At 41.1% G+C, this 12530-nt stretch overlaps 2 protein-coding genes across 2 annotated transcripts in view; both read right to left on the bottom strand.

Moving 5' to 3' along the window:
- Positions 1-12530, bottom strand: part of foxk1 (forkhead box K1) — a 230364-nt gene that overhangs the window by 217486 nt on the left and 348 nt on the right. The gene's annotated exons all lie outside the window — the stretch shown is intronic.
- The window catches only part of LOC128377369 (protein sidekick-1-like), a 242410-nt gene that overhangs the window by 130777 nt on the left and 99103 nt on the right, over positions 1-12530 (bottom strand). The window contains exons 2-4 of the mRNA XM_053337318.1: positions 9646-9802; positions 6736-6842; positions 5504-5651 (exon numbers count right to left, since the gene is read on the bottom strand). Coding sequence (XP_053193293.1) covers positions 5504-5651; positions 6736-6842; positions 9646-9802 — 412 coding nt within the window. The remainder of the gene's footprint in view (positions 1-5503; positions 5652-6735; positions 6843-9645; positions 9803-12530) is intronic.

The raw sequence follows: 12530 nt of genomic DNA on the forward strand, positions 1-12530 counted from the left end.
CTCAGTATTTTTACTATTAGTATTATTATTAACCTTATGTATCTGAAGTTCAGAGCCCATGTGAAAATAGAAGGATGAAGGAGGAAGAAAAACATTTAGTTGGAGGGAGGTGGGGTGCAAATCAGAGAGATGGCTGAGCAGCATGGAGATGGAGGGGGCAGTGAGGACTTGATTAGATTAGAGCAGAGTGTGTGGGAAGTGACAGCTTGTAAGTTCTTTGCTGGCCAGTATTTTGAGGGCTAGGGAGTTTGGGTATGTTCATAGACTGGCAGTGTGTGTGTGTGTGTATTTGTGTGTGTGTGTGTATGTAAGGGGTAGACACAGAGAAGGAGCAGTACTGTGTGTGTTGGATATATGCAGAGTTGGGGTAGGGAGAGGAGGAAGGCACATGGACATAAATTGCGAGCTGTGGGAGAGGCAGAAAGACAGACAGCGAGATGGGGTCGGGGACTCTGGGATTGATGCATATCGGATCAATAAACTTCATAAACGACATCATCAGTTCGGTCACCATGAAGACAGCCAACCGCCAGGCACCATCTGGCCTTGTCTCACCGGACCGCAGGATCAGCCAGCGTAGCCTTCGCACACAAACACACGCACACGCACACACACACCGTTACACACACTGAGCTGTGCAAATATTCAGTGCACTCGCTCCAACATGCATGAGCGCACACAGAGATGTTCAAGCCAGGTAGATGCAACTGAGATTGGTCTGGGGAGACAGATTGTGTGTGTGTGTGTGTGTTTGTTTGCATTCGCTGCAGCAGTTAAAGGGATAGTTTGCATTTTTTTTTAAGTGAGGTTGTATGAGATACTTATCCACAGTCAGGGTATTACCTGCTGTAGATGGCAGTCTGCAATGAATGAAAAAGGCAGAAACATTTATTTTAGCCACCTAAAAAAATGAATATCAGTTAAGAGGACGCTATATTTTAGATTATTGTCACTGCTTTACCTTGCCGTCAGCTGTTTGGGTCAGAAAGCCCTGTTGCACCATTTGGGAACAGAGGTTTATGAGTAGTGTGACAGTATATCCTGTAGCATGATAATGACAGTAAAGGAAACAGAAAGTGAAAGAACGAGAGCCAAACTGAGAGAACAAAGAAATATATAAAGAATAATTTAGAAGCAGAAAAGTAGGAGTGAGAAACAGAGCGGGGAGGTGAGGAAGAGGAAGACATGTCTTGTAGAGACAAGAGGGGAACTGTGAAGAAAGGTGCAAATTAGTCATTTCTTTGAGGGTTCAAAGGAAGTGTTATATGTGAGTTCTCATCACGGTGTGTGTGTGTGTGTGTGTGTGTGTATGTGTGGTGGAAGAAAATCTGTATATTTTATCCCATGATGCAGAGATAAAAGTTTCCATCCAGATTATATTAAAACTTGAAACTTATGTAGTGAGATTCAATTCTTCCAATTTTATTACAGGTGTGTATGCTTTAAGTTTTTCTAGTTTTCATCATTTGTTTGTCTTGTTGGCATAGAAACAGGTACAGGTATGAAACACCCAAACAAACAGCCAACATCAGCTTAGCCAAGTGTGTTCCCACCCACATAATGAGAAAAAAAGACATCAAATCATATCAACCACAGTCAGCATGGATGAAAGGTCTCTCAGACACTCTCCACTCCTTCATTTGCTCTTTTTCTGGTTGATTTAAGTGGTGTGAATGAAGAGTGGCTATATTTTCCATTTTCAACATAAATCAGAAGACATGCTTAAATTGAAATTAAGATAACATGTATTTCCATTTAACACAAATTACTGACTCAATCTGGACCCTGTTTTCCCATCAATTTATTTCTAAGTGATAAGGACAAAATTTTTTGAAATTGGTCCAATATTGAGCAAAAGCACTTCAGCCAGAAGCCATGAAACAGGCTGTAATATAATGCTTTCAGGCAATTGCGCCCCGTCAGTCTGTCAAGTCCACTGACAGGCTCACATTATAAGTGTCTGACAACATTATGGAAAGAAAGGATTCAGACAGAGAAATAAAACTTTACCTTTTGTTTGAACCCATCTGTTTGTTAGTGCATCTAAAAAAAAAAGTCTCATTTAAGAAGAAGTCTCATTGTGAAATCTTGTGAGTTGAGTTGTTGCAGTAATACAACCGTGGAAACGTGAGTGAGATTTGGAGAGAACAACTCAACTTTTGTGAGATTTTAGGATTTCCTTGAGTAAGAAGAAAACCAGAAGAGTTCAGAGGTGGGTTCTGATTCAGTGTGTTGATCAGAAGTATTTCAGACACTAGTTCCTGTGATGTTTCAGTATTTACAGACCAAACTGACCCACAGCAGATGTTGAAGCACGGTGTGTAAAAGTGCAGCATTAACACATGTTGTGAGTTCAGATCTGCTTACAAAGATCAGTTAACTCAGTTGTTTTTTTTACATTATAATAGATAAAAAGTTCCAGCATCTTTGTAATAATAAAGACCTATCTAAATAAATCACCTCTGTGTTTCATCCTGCTCCAATTTACAGTGCGTCAGTCCATGGTGAGAGAAGAGTAAAGCTGCATTGGAATGAATAAATACATCAGTTACAGGAAGGATTCTGATTGTCTGTCAGCGTTTCGTCATTCATCCCAAGTGATCCCAATGATATCATTCTCCTCTATTGTTGTCATTATAGTTGTGGTGTGGACTCCGCCATCCACATGAATTTCAGAAACTGTTGTCCGCATGAGTCACTAAGACACAAAATGATGGGAAAACATGGTCCAGATTGAAGTTTCCCTTTAGGGTCTGATCATTTTGAAGGACGTGCAGAATTCAGACCCACTGCATGAATAACTCATTAAAGAGAGACACAGCTGTTGGTAACCTCTAACTGAACCTGCTGTGCAGAAAGTAACTTGGGTCAGAAAGAGAATGATCAACTGCTAAAGGTTTTAGTGAGAAAGCTGCTTGTCAGAGAGACATTTTCCTCCTGATTAATTTAGTGGTCTGATGTTCAACTGTGCCGGGTGTGTGTCAGAAAGTGTAAAGAAAGCATCATGTGAAACACGACTGCTGAGTCTCTCTCAATTCCTTTCTGTTTCTCCCTCTTCCATCGGAGGAGGGGAGAGTTTGTCATGGACACTTTATAGAGTTAATTGAGGTGAACAAATGATTTATATCAAATTACTGGAGACGACAAGTCGCCCTCTCCCTGCATAAAATTAGTGGTCTAAACAAAACGCCTCATACATTAAATGTATGGCCTTAGCTGTATGAAATAGGCACCTCTGCTCCATTATTCCCAGGGTGTAACTAACATTGTATTTCATAAAAATATATTAATTTCTTATTACTTTAGTGGAGGCAGACAGTTACTCAGTTGGGGCGAACTGTTTCTGAAATATATGGCTGAGGGAAGTTCTGCATTTAATCATCGTCTTAATAATAAAATGCGTGGACTGTGTATCTTTTAGGCAGAAGGTTTATCTTTTTTTTCTTGACTTAATCAAGATAAAGGGCAAAGAGAAGCAGAGCCAATGTAGCTACATTAGCTACATATACTGCCTCAGCACAGGCCAAAGCATCAGCTGAGTCGTGACCAGAAGGCCAGACCTCTCAGCTGACTGCTCAGCTGAGTACACCTGCCAAAATGCTGACAGTGTTTTTTAAATGCTCTGCTAACCTACTGCTGCAACTGTTGCATCATTGCTTAGTCTGCAATCCCTGCATCTCCTCCAGCTGCAACTCAGTGTTCATTATCTTTATTTCATGCACTTACTGTCAATTGCGTGTTTTTTTTCTCTGTTGCTATACTCATGTGACAAACTGACTGAACTTCCAAAGCAAGAACAGGAGAGAAAATTAAGTCTCAAGTTGCAGTTTGCATGTTGCAAATTGGGGTGAAACGGGTTCTCCTGGCCCATTAGAAGTACTCTGTCAGTCGGCTGTAGCACCACTTGAGAACGTTACGAAAGGATCTGGACGAGGTTTGTGAGAAAAAAGCCATCTGGACTGCTCTTCATTGCCTGTTGTCATGCTGACTTGATAAAGACAAGTGGCCCATACAATTAATGGGTGCAATGATGTGACAGAAAGTGTTTTTTTATTCACATTTGTGCTTTAAGAATCTTTATTCAGTCTTCAGACTTCAGTCAGATGTTTGTTTTTTTGTTTTTGTTTTTAATTGCTGGAGTAGTGGAGCTGTTTTTGTGGTGAGTGGCATAAAGGAGGAATGAGAGCGATACTCCATCCCTTTCTGTTGCTAGTTTTGAGAGCTACTTTTGTCACATTAATCTACAGTGTATCTACTTATTTATATATGTTAATAGACTGTTGTCACAAAAAAATCTGTAACAAGAACAAAAGGACTCCCAGTTTTGTGTTTTGGGATATCAGCAGGGAGAGGCTAATGCGATGAAGTGGTGATGCACTGACAGTAAACACTTTCAATGCACACAGCAAAAATAATTGCAATCGGCTGTCATTAAACCAGACTAAAGGAAGCCCCATTAACAGAAGAGTCATTTTCAAAACTTGATGTGAGCTGACACCCAAAAAAAAAAGAAGAAAGAATGAAAGAAAAGAAAAAATGCTAATGTAACCTGAGTCTACAAAGCTTTCTCAAAAGCACTTATTAAGGTGGTGACTGTCATAAAAGGATTGAAAAAAAGTTGCTGTCTGGCTATTAAAGCGTACAGCAAGGCCACTGACAATTTCATCCAAGAACACACAGGGGAGCAGCCTTAATGGGATGTTCATTTTCTCAGACTATGAGAGCAGCCTAATAAAATGAAATCTCAACTACTTTTACTGATGTAATGATTCAAACAGGTACACCATCTAAAACAATTTGCACTGCATGAATCTATAGCACAATATTTACAATACATTTACACATATCTGCTCTGTCCAAATAGTTATATTATTAATGTAATGTATGAACATTTCTCAAAGTTACAACACTGATAGGATAGCAGGATGTAGCAGCTGAGAAATAATATGCAAATTACAGGCATTTCAAAAGGAGCAAGGCAATGGCACCAAACAAAAGACTGTGAAATACAGTTTAAACAACACAACCAGGGACCCTCATATCTCTGCAGTACAATTAATAGAGGGAAAAAAGCATCTCTCCTTCACCTAGAATCACTTAATAACCTTGTAGATAAGAAAGTGAGAGAGAGAGATTTGATTCAGAAAAAAAATCCATTACATCTTTTCTTGATAATGTCCTAAGTCTATTGTACGCGTGTCTAATGAAAAGGGTCAGTTATCTAAATGGCTTATTATTCATTACAATTGGTGTGCAAGGATTAAAAAGAACTTTTGTGCTTCTACAGCGCACTAATTAATAAACCACTGAGGGATAAGAACTGTAAAATTAACATTTTATCTCATGCAATATTTGTTGCACACATTTACCAGTGTGTGTGTGTGTGTGTGTGTGTGTGTCTGTGTGTGTGAGAGAGTGTGTGCAAGTCACCATATAAACGTGAGTGTGTGTTAGACAAGGGAAGAGACAGACAGACAAGGAGTAAAAAAAAAAAGACACCTACATTCTGCTGTTGGGGATAATCTTGTTTCCATCTTTGTACCATGTGACGAGGGGTCTGGGGAAAGAAGACAGGGGAGGGGGGCTGATGACGGCTGCTCGGCCCTGAGTCACCGTCTTTCTCTGCTCCTCAGTGGAGAAGTTCCCCAAAACTGGAGTAAGAGAGGGATGAACAGTGTGAGCAGTGACATCTATGAAATAAATGAGGTGTATCCAGGCTGAATATTAACATAAGCAATTAAAAGACATGACTGCTGGAAAAAGGAGCGCTAACAGCCTGCTACTAGTTTAAATGGAAAGCTAACTGTTGGAAACATGCTAACGCTAGTCTCTCAAAAAAGCTTTCCAAAGTTTTTTGTTTTTTGTGTTATGGGTTTACTCTCCTCTGGCATTTTGTTACATTTGATCAGAATTGAGGTACATTATTTTATTTTTTATTTTACTTTTTATTAACAGTTATTAACAAAAGGGACAAAAGATTGTTAACCTATTAAGCTTGTTAACTGTCAGTTATACAAGAGCCTCCTCTCAGCCAGTTTGGATGTGAGTAACCTGATACCTGGCTTTAGTTGACTGGCATTGCTACCCTAAATGGAAATATAATATTTAATATAAATATTGTCATTATTGATAAATTGTCCAAAACTAGTGAAAAATGTCCTTTATAATTTCCCAGAGTCCCTTTGAGGGGGGGCATGCTTGTGGACAGAGAGAAAGTGAAACCTTATTGTTACCATGTTATCATTTTCTTATTGTACAGCTGTGTCAATTTGAATTTCTCCCAAGGGGGACCTATAAAGATACATCTTATCTTATCTTATCTTATCTTGTGTTAAGTAGAACCGAGTCATAAATGTGTCTTAAAAAGCGTTCAGAACTGTGGAGTTCAGCACGGATAATAAGCTACGGCCGCTTCCTTCGCTTTGGACTCTCTGATTCACAGAAAACAGACGCCATAAAAAATCACATAGATTTCCAAACTAATCCACTGATTGCGGCAGTCCATTTGGAATAAATTGATTTTTAAATGCTGGTGTGACCATGCCATTTGGTATTTAAGAGAAAAGCATCTTGTTTGTGTGGGTGAAGCTAGCTGTCTCTGATTCAAGTTTCCTCATAAACAACATCCTCAGTCATCTAAAACAGTGTTATTATTATGTGTGTGTGTGTGTGTGTGTGTGTGTGTGTGTGTGTGTGTGTGTGTGTGTGTGTGTGTGTGTGTTTGTGTGTACTCACAGGCCACCTGCACCTCTGTTCTCCTGTGTATGACTGCACCCATCCTGTTCCTCACCGTACACTGATACATGCCGGCGTCAGTCCTCTGTAGGGACGGGATGGACAACCTAAATATGGACAGAAACATAAAAGACGATGGTTTATCTCTGAGCTGTAAATACAGTGTAAACAGGCAGAAAGTGGGCGATACGAGCGGCGTTTGGACACCAGCAGACGGAGGGGGAAGTATGCGGAGGTCTGTTTATCCATATGTATGCCCTCTTGTGTAATTCCCTTTCATGACCTTGATCTGAGAATGGATTGGGCCTAAGGTTGTCAAAGATCCCCAGTAACAGAAGGGAAGGCGGAGCGGTGCATGTGTACAGTATGTGCGTGTGTGTGTGTGTGCATGTGTGCGTGCCAATGTTTTTGACTGCATGCTTGTTGGTTTTTTTGTTTTTTTATTTTTTCTGAGAGAGGTTGTTAATGGGGTTTTAATGGACTGTGCTTCTCTAATGGGAAGCTTGGCATGGGATCTAGGTTGGTGCCATGTTGGACAAACACACAAATGCATACACACGTACACACACGCACACACACACATACACACGCACAGAAATACTCTTACGCACACACTCCCACATTACAAACAAACCCGGATAGACACAGTAAAACTGGACATCGCTTTGGGGCTCATTATGAATAGCAGGACAGCCAAGTATTTAACTCCCAGGCTGTCAGTGTATGATGCCAACATACACAAACCCACACACAAGCACGCACACACACACAAACACACACATTTAAAAGATACACACGCAATTCCATTTGAATCAGGAATGACACATTACACATACCGAAACAGATTTTGATATTGGACACTTCCTAACGCTGCGTCTCTCTCTGTCTGTCTGTCTGTCTGTGTGCCATTACGTGTTTAATAGGATCGTGCGGTGGGTCTGTCAATGTATCTTTTGAAAGTCCCAAAAACAAATTTCTCTTTATATATCTCACTAAAACGCAAAAGTTCAACGTTGACAGGTCCCGATCAATATAATATCTCAGTCAATTTCTCCCACACAGTCTCAGCTATGCATGCAGAGCAAAACTCCCCGAATGGTTCAGAACGAGAGCGAGTTCAATCAGCTTCTCCAGTGAGGCGGCTACAAATTGACCAAAATGTCCCTGTAGCTTCAATCTGAACACTGGATGAGGTAAAGAAGTTTGTGATGTGTGGCTGTGAGAGCAAGTCACTTTTCTATTTAACACGCTGATTTCTACGGCACAGAGAGCTGTAAATACATCCCATGAGAAAGTAATGTATTATGTTTCCTTTCACAAATGTGTTTTATTTGTGTTGAAGTCAGCAGAGCAGGTCGCTGAATTTTTACTAACACAATTAGGCAGCATTTAATCAACAGCGGGGATGGCTAGCGAAAGCAGTCTTTGTTAAAAAATAACATAATTTATCAGCCAAAAAAACATTATACAGTTTTGAAGACCACACAGTAGCCTTGACAACAGTGTTCCTGAAAACAAAGTAAATGTTAATTATGGTTTTTTTTGTTTGTTTTTTTTTGTGAGCATCTTAGTGTTGATTTCATTCCAAGTCACTATGTGTAAAAAAATAATTAATTAATTAATGGATCGCTTTTACTCATGTTGTTATGGTGCTGCTTATCTGAATTTTTATGTTCCCGCTGCCCAGTGGACTAAACACCCTGAGAGGTAAATAGACATTAATCAGATTACATGTACTGTAAGAGACAAAGTGTGGAAAGGGACAACATGTATGAAAGTAATCAATCAATGATGTATTGGACAGAATCACACTGAGTTTAATTAACATGCTGTATAATGTGGCTACTGCTCCTATTACACTACATTGAAGTAATGCTTACACATGCTTGCAACATAGCATCAGCTGTTTCATTCATGCTTCACAACCACTTGCCCGTCAGCCAGCTGTGTGGTTATCAGCTAACTAGACACGTCCAATCATATTTATGCAGGTGTAAAGCGTGGCCATAATTACCTGACACTTATATCACTGCTGGCTGGTATATTCATCTCAGTGCTGTTTGCTGCCACTGCTCAATACTGTTGACTTAACTAAGATTTAATATTAATGTCGGCTATACGTTCATTAAGGTGGATTAGCTCTCCCAGCAGAAAGCTCCCTTAATGTAACATTTTGCTATAAATAAAATAAATTCCTTAACATGAATTTCTCTGACTCATACAGTGTCAGAACTGCACGCACACACACACACACACACACATTCCCAGACTCCACAGCACGCTGCCAATTTAGCATAGTCATGGCCTCAACCAACCAAACTAGCCAGAACGCTGAGAGCAGTCCAGTGCTACACAACACCTCCTGGCTCGAACAAACGCCTGCCTACAAAATGCTGGCTCAACCTCTCCCTCCCTCAGTGTGTGTACGCTTTCCCAAGTTTCCCAGTGTTTCTGAATGATGTGAAAAACAATTTTGTTTCACAGCTGCAGTTTTGCCGAGAGGGATTGCTTCGCTCTTACCAACCCAACACACACACAGAGGAACAGAGGAAGAAGAGAAGAAGAGCGGCACAGAGAGAGAAAAGCTCAGACATATTGATTGGTTCCTCTCTTCTTTCCCCCAGACCATATACATATTTATGGTGCTAATGTAATTATTAATCTCACTTTGGCTCCACTGTCTAAATGTTCTGACCTTCTCTAAACACACTCCATCACTAACAGGCACAGCTCTTACTCTGCGGCTGCTTTCCATGCTACAGGCATGGCTGAACACAAAGAAGGGATGGAAAGAAGGATAGGAATAAGGAAAAAGGGGGAAGGAAGGATAGACAGAAATACACTTAGAGACAACAGAGAGCTCCACGACAAACAGTCAGACATATAAGGAGCCGGTCGGTGCTAACTGACCTGTACTGTGGCGTCCAGTCTGTGATGTTGCTGTTGTTCAGTGTCCAGCGGTACTGCAGAGGCCAGCTGCCTCCAGCCAAGCAGGTCAGCACCAGTCTGTTTCCCTCCAACACCACCTGCTGCCCCAGTTCACCCCCTCGCAGGTAGGGAGCCACCTCTGACAGACAGAAAGAAACACAGGAAAGGAAAAATATACTTTTGTTATTTGAAAAAAGTTTCAGTTTGTCAAGCTTGAACAATATAGGAAATGTCAGCTGCACTTATCCACAAAAAAAAAACATTCCATTTATGTTTTGTCCTTTGCACAAAGAGCGTGAGGAAAAAACATTGACTTCCGATGCATCTTAATTTTATTCTGTATAGATTCGGAAATGTACAAATTCTGTCATAATTTTAGGAGGTGCCATTTAGGAAATGTCAAAGCAGACATGAAAAACCATTCAGAGTTAAAAATGACATCCGGCATCAAAACAACCATACAAAGGGAATGTTACTGCATCTGCCACTTTATTATTTATCTATTTTTACTTATTTTCTGCTCCTGCGGCCAAAACTGTGACATTTTCACCTTTCTCACTTTCTGACGTATACCTCCATTAACTTGAGAGTACCCAAGACTGGATGTGAGTGTGAGAGCGCACCAAAAATCTGAGAGACATATCTGCAGGATTTATCAGGACTTTCTCTCCGGAGAGAGATTCTCCAGTCCATTAGTGGGGTTTATCAAAGCATCCCTCTACTACTCCTTCTACACACTCTGGTCATAAAACCTGGAGACATATTTTCACATTCCCACTTTTAAAAAACTAGTTAAAAGTCTCAACCTTTTCTGAACAGTATAATATCATCTAAAGGTGTTTTTTTTCTATTTTTGAAAAGAGATTACAAGGTGATGCCCACACATATAAAACATTATTACTTTTATTTCAGCCTCCTTTGAGAAACATAATTTATGTCACCACCCAGTTAGCACAATTACAGTACAGTCAACTGCACCTGCTGAGCAACCACCCCACGCTAACCTGAAAAAAGTCTCATGTTTTACCTGTTCATCATCTATGGTGTGAAAACATCGGGTTTTAACACAGGCAGAGAAATAAAAAATGTGATTTTCAGTATTAGTTCAGTTATAAAAATCCAAGACCAGCTGCTGAGCCATTGAAGCAGGAAACACAGTTGCTCTATGTCCTGCTGTCCTCTGTTTCCATCATCCCACTCTTTTTCCATCACAGTTATGTATTTGACATGAATCAAAGACATGTCTGTTGGAGTTAATAATCCTGTCAGAGCCTCTGACCGCTGGCACTGACAAAAAAAAAAAAATGGGAGTAATGGTTTTTCACCTCTGTCTAATCTGTTTCTATATTAGGATGTTGTTGTGTACTTACATGTGTTACTTGCATATACTGTAGAGCCAGATTGGCAAGTATCCAAGCACAGAGACAGTTCAATAATGTATTGTTTAGTGACCCACGGAAACATTACAGCGTCATTACTGCAGCTCTGTTGAAATCACTCGGCCTGCCTTGCAATCAGACTCAGAATCAGATTTATTCACCAAATATCCAGTACGAGGAGCTCCAAGGTGCGCTGGCTTGAATGGCTCAGCTGCAATCACTGTCTAAACAAACGCCATCCAGTCTTTAGCTCTTGGATCAGGTGTTAAGATCCGGCTCACCACTACGCAGCAAAGAGGCATCAAAAGCTGAAGAGAGCCTGTGCGCAACAACTAGCTGCAGGACCACGGGGCAAAAAATCAGCATCTGGGTGAGGGGTGTACGGTCGGGGTAAAGATAGGGTGGAGGGGGTTGACAATGAGATTTATTCAACCCATCAACCACTTACACACACACACACACACATGCACAGAGGCTGAGAGAGGGGGCTGGCTTATCTGCTTGCTACAGTATGTATGGACAGGTCCATAACTCTAAGGCAGGGTTTTACATTCTCTCATTCTCTCCTCCTTCTCCTGTCAACTCAATCTTCTTTCCTCCCCGCCGTTTCAACTTTCTCGGCTCTGTCTTTCCTGCAGCTCTCTCACTTCCTCTCCATTGTCTCATTGCTTCCTTCCTTTTTTTTTCCCTCCCTCGTTCCCTGTGGATGTTTCAGGACCACCTTTCTTTTTATTTTTTCTTCTTTCTCTTCTTCTTTACTCCTCTAACCCCCTCTACCTCGTTTAGATTGATAGCTGCCTGCTCCGTGCACAAGAGGGAAGTGTTCCATCTAAGATAGATTTATACACGAGGTTGTGTGTGCGCGTGCGTGTGTATGTGTATGTGTGTGCGTGTGTGTGTGTGTGAGGATTTATTTGGAATATTCCGTTTCTACAGACGATGGCTAGCAATGCAGACTCCAATGTCATACTGCTGACCAGCGCTATAACTCACTGCTGCCTTTGTGTGTGTGTGTGTGAGAGAGAGAGAGAGGGAGAGCGAGAGAGGGAGAGAGAGAGAGCGAGAGCGAGAGCGAGAGCGAGAGCGAGAGCGAGAGAGAGAGAGAGAGAGAGAGAGAGAGAGAGAGAGAGAGAGAGAGAGAGAGAGAGAGAGCAGCAGTGATGCAGCTTTAACAGCTTACCAAATATGACCCTCAATTAGAAAGGCTCGGGCACGCACATCCTGTACAAATAGAAAGATATGGACGTTTTGCACCTGCTCCATCCATTCCACTTATCTACCACTTTCTTCATACTTCATACCTTGTACAGCTGCAAGTTGCCTCCGCCTCCCCATTCCTCTCATCACGGCCCTTTAATCTCTTCCTTTTACTTTAAAGGGAGTCCATTAAGAGGCACAGATAGAGATAGAGGCCACCACATCTGAGAGGAGCAAGGTCAGCTAACAGCATGTTTCACTCACTGATGTCGTCTGTCTCTCTCTCTTCCT

The sequence above is a fragment of the Scomber japonicus genome, chromosome 2 (assembly GCF_027409825.1).
Source record: "Scomber japonicus isolate fScoJap1 chromosome 2, fScoJap1.pri, whole genome shotgun sequence".
NCBI classification, from domain to species: domain Eukaryota; kingdom Metazoa; phylum Chordata; class Actinopteri; order Scombriformes; family Scombridae; genus Scomber; species Scomber japonicus.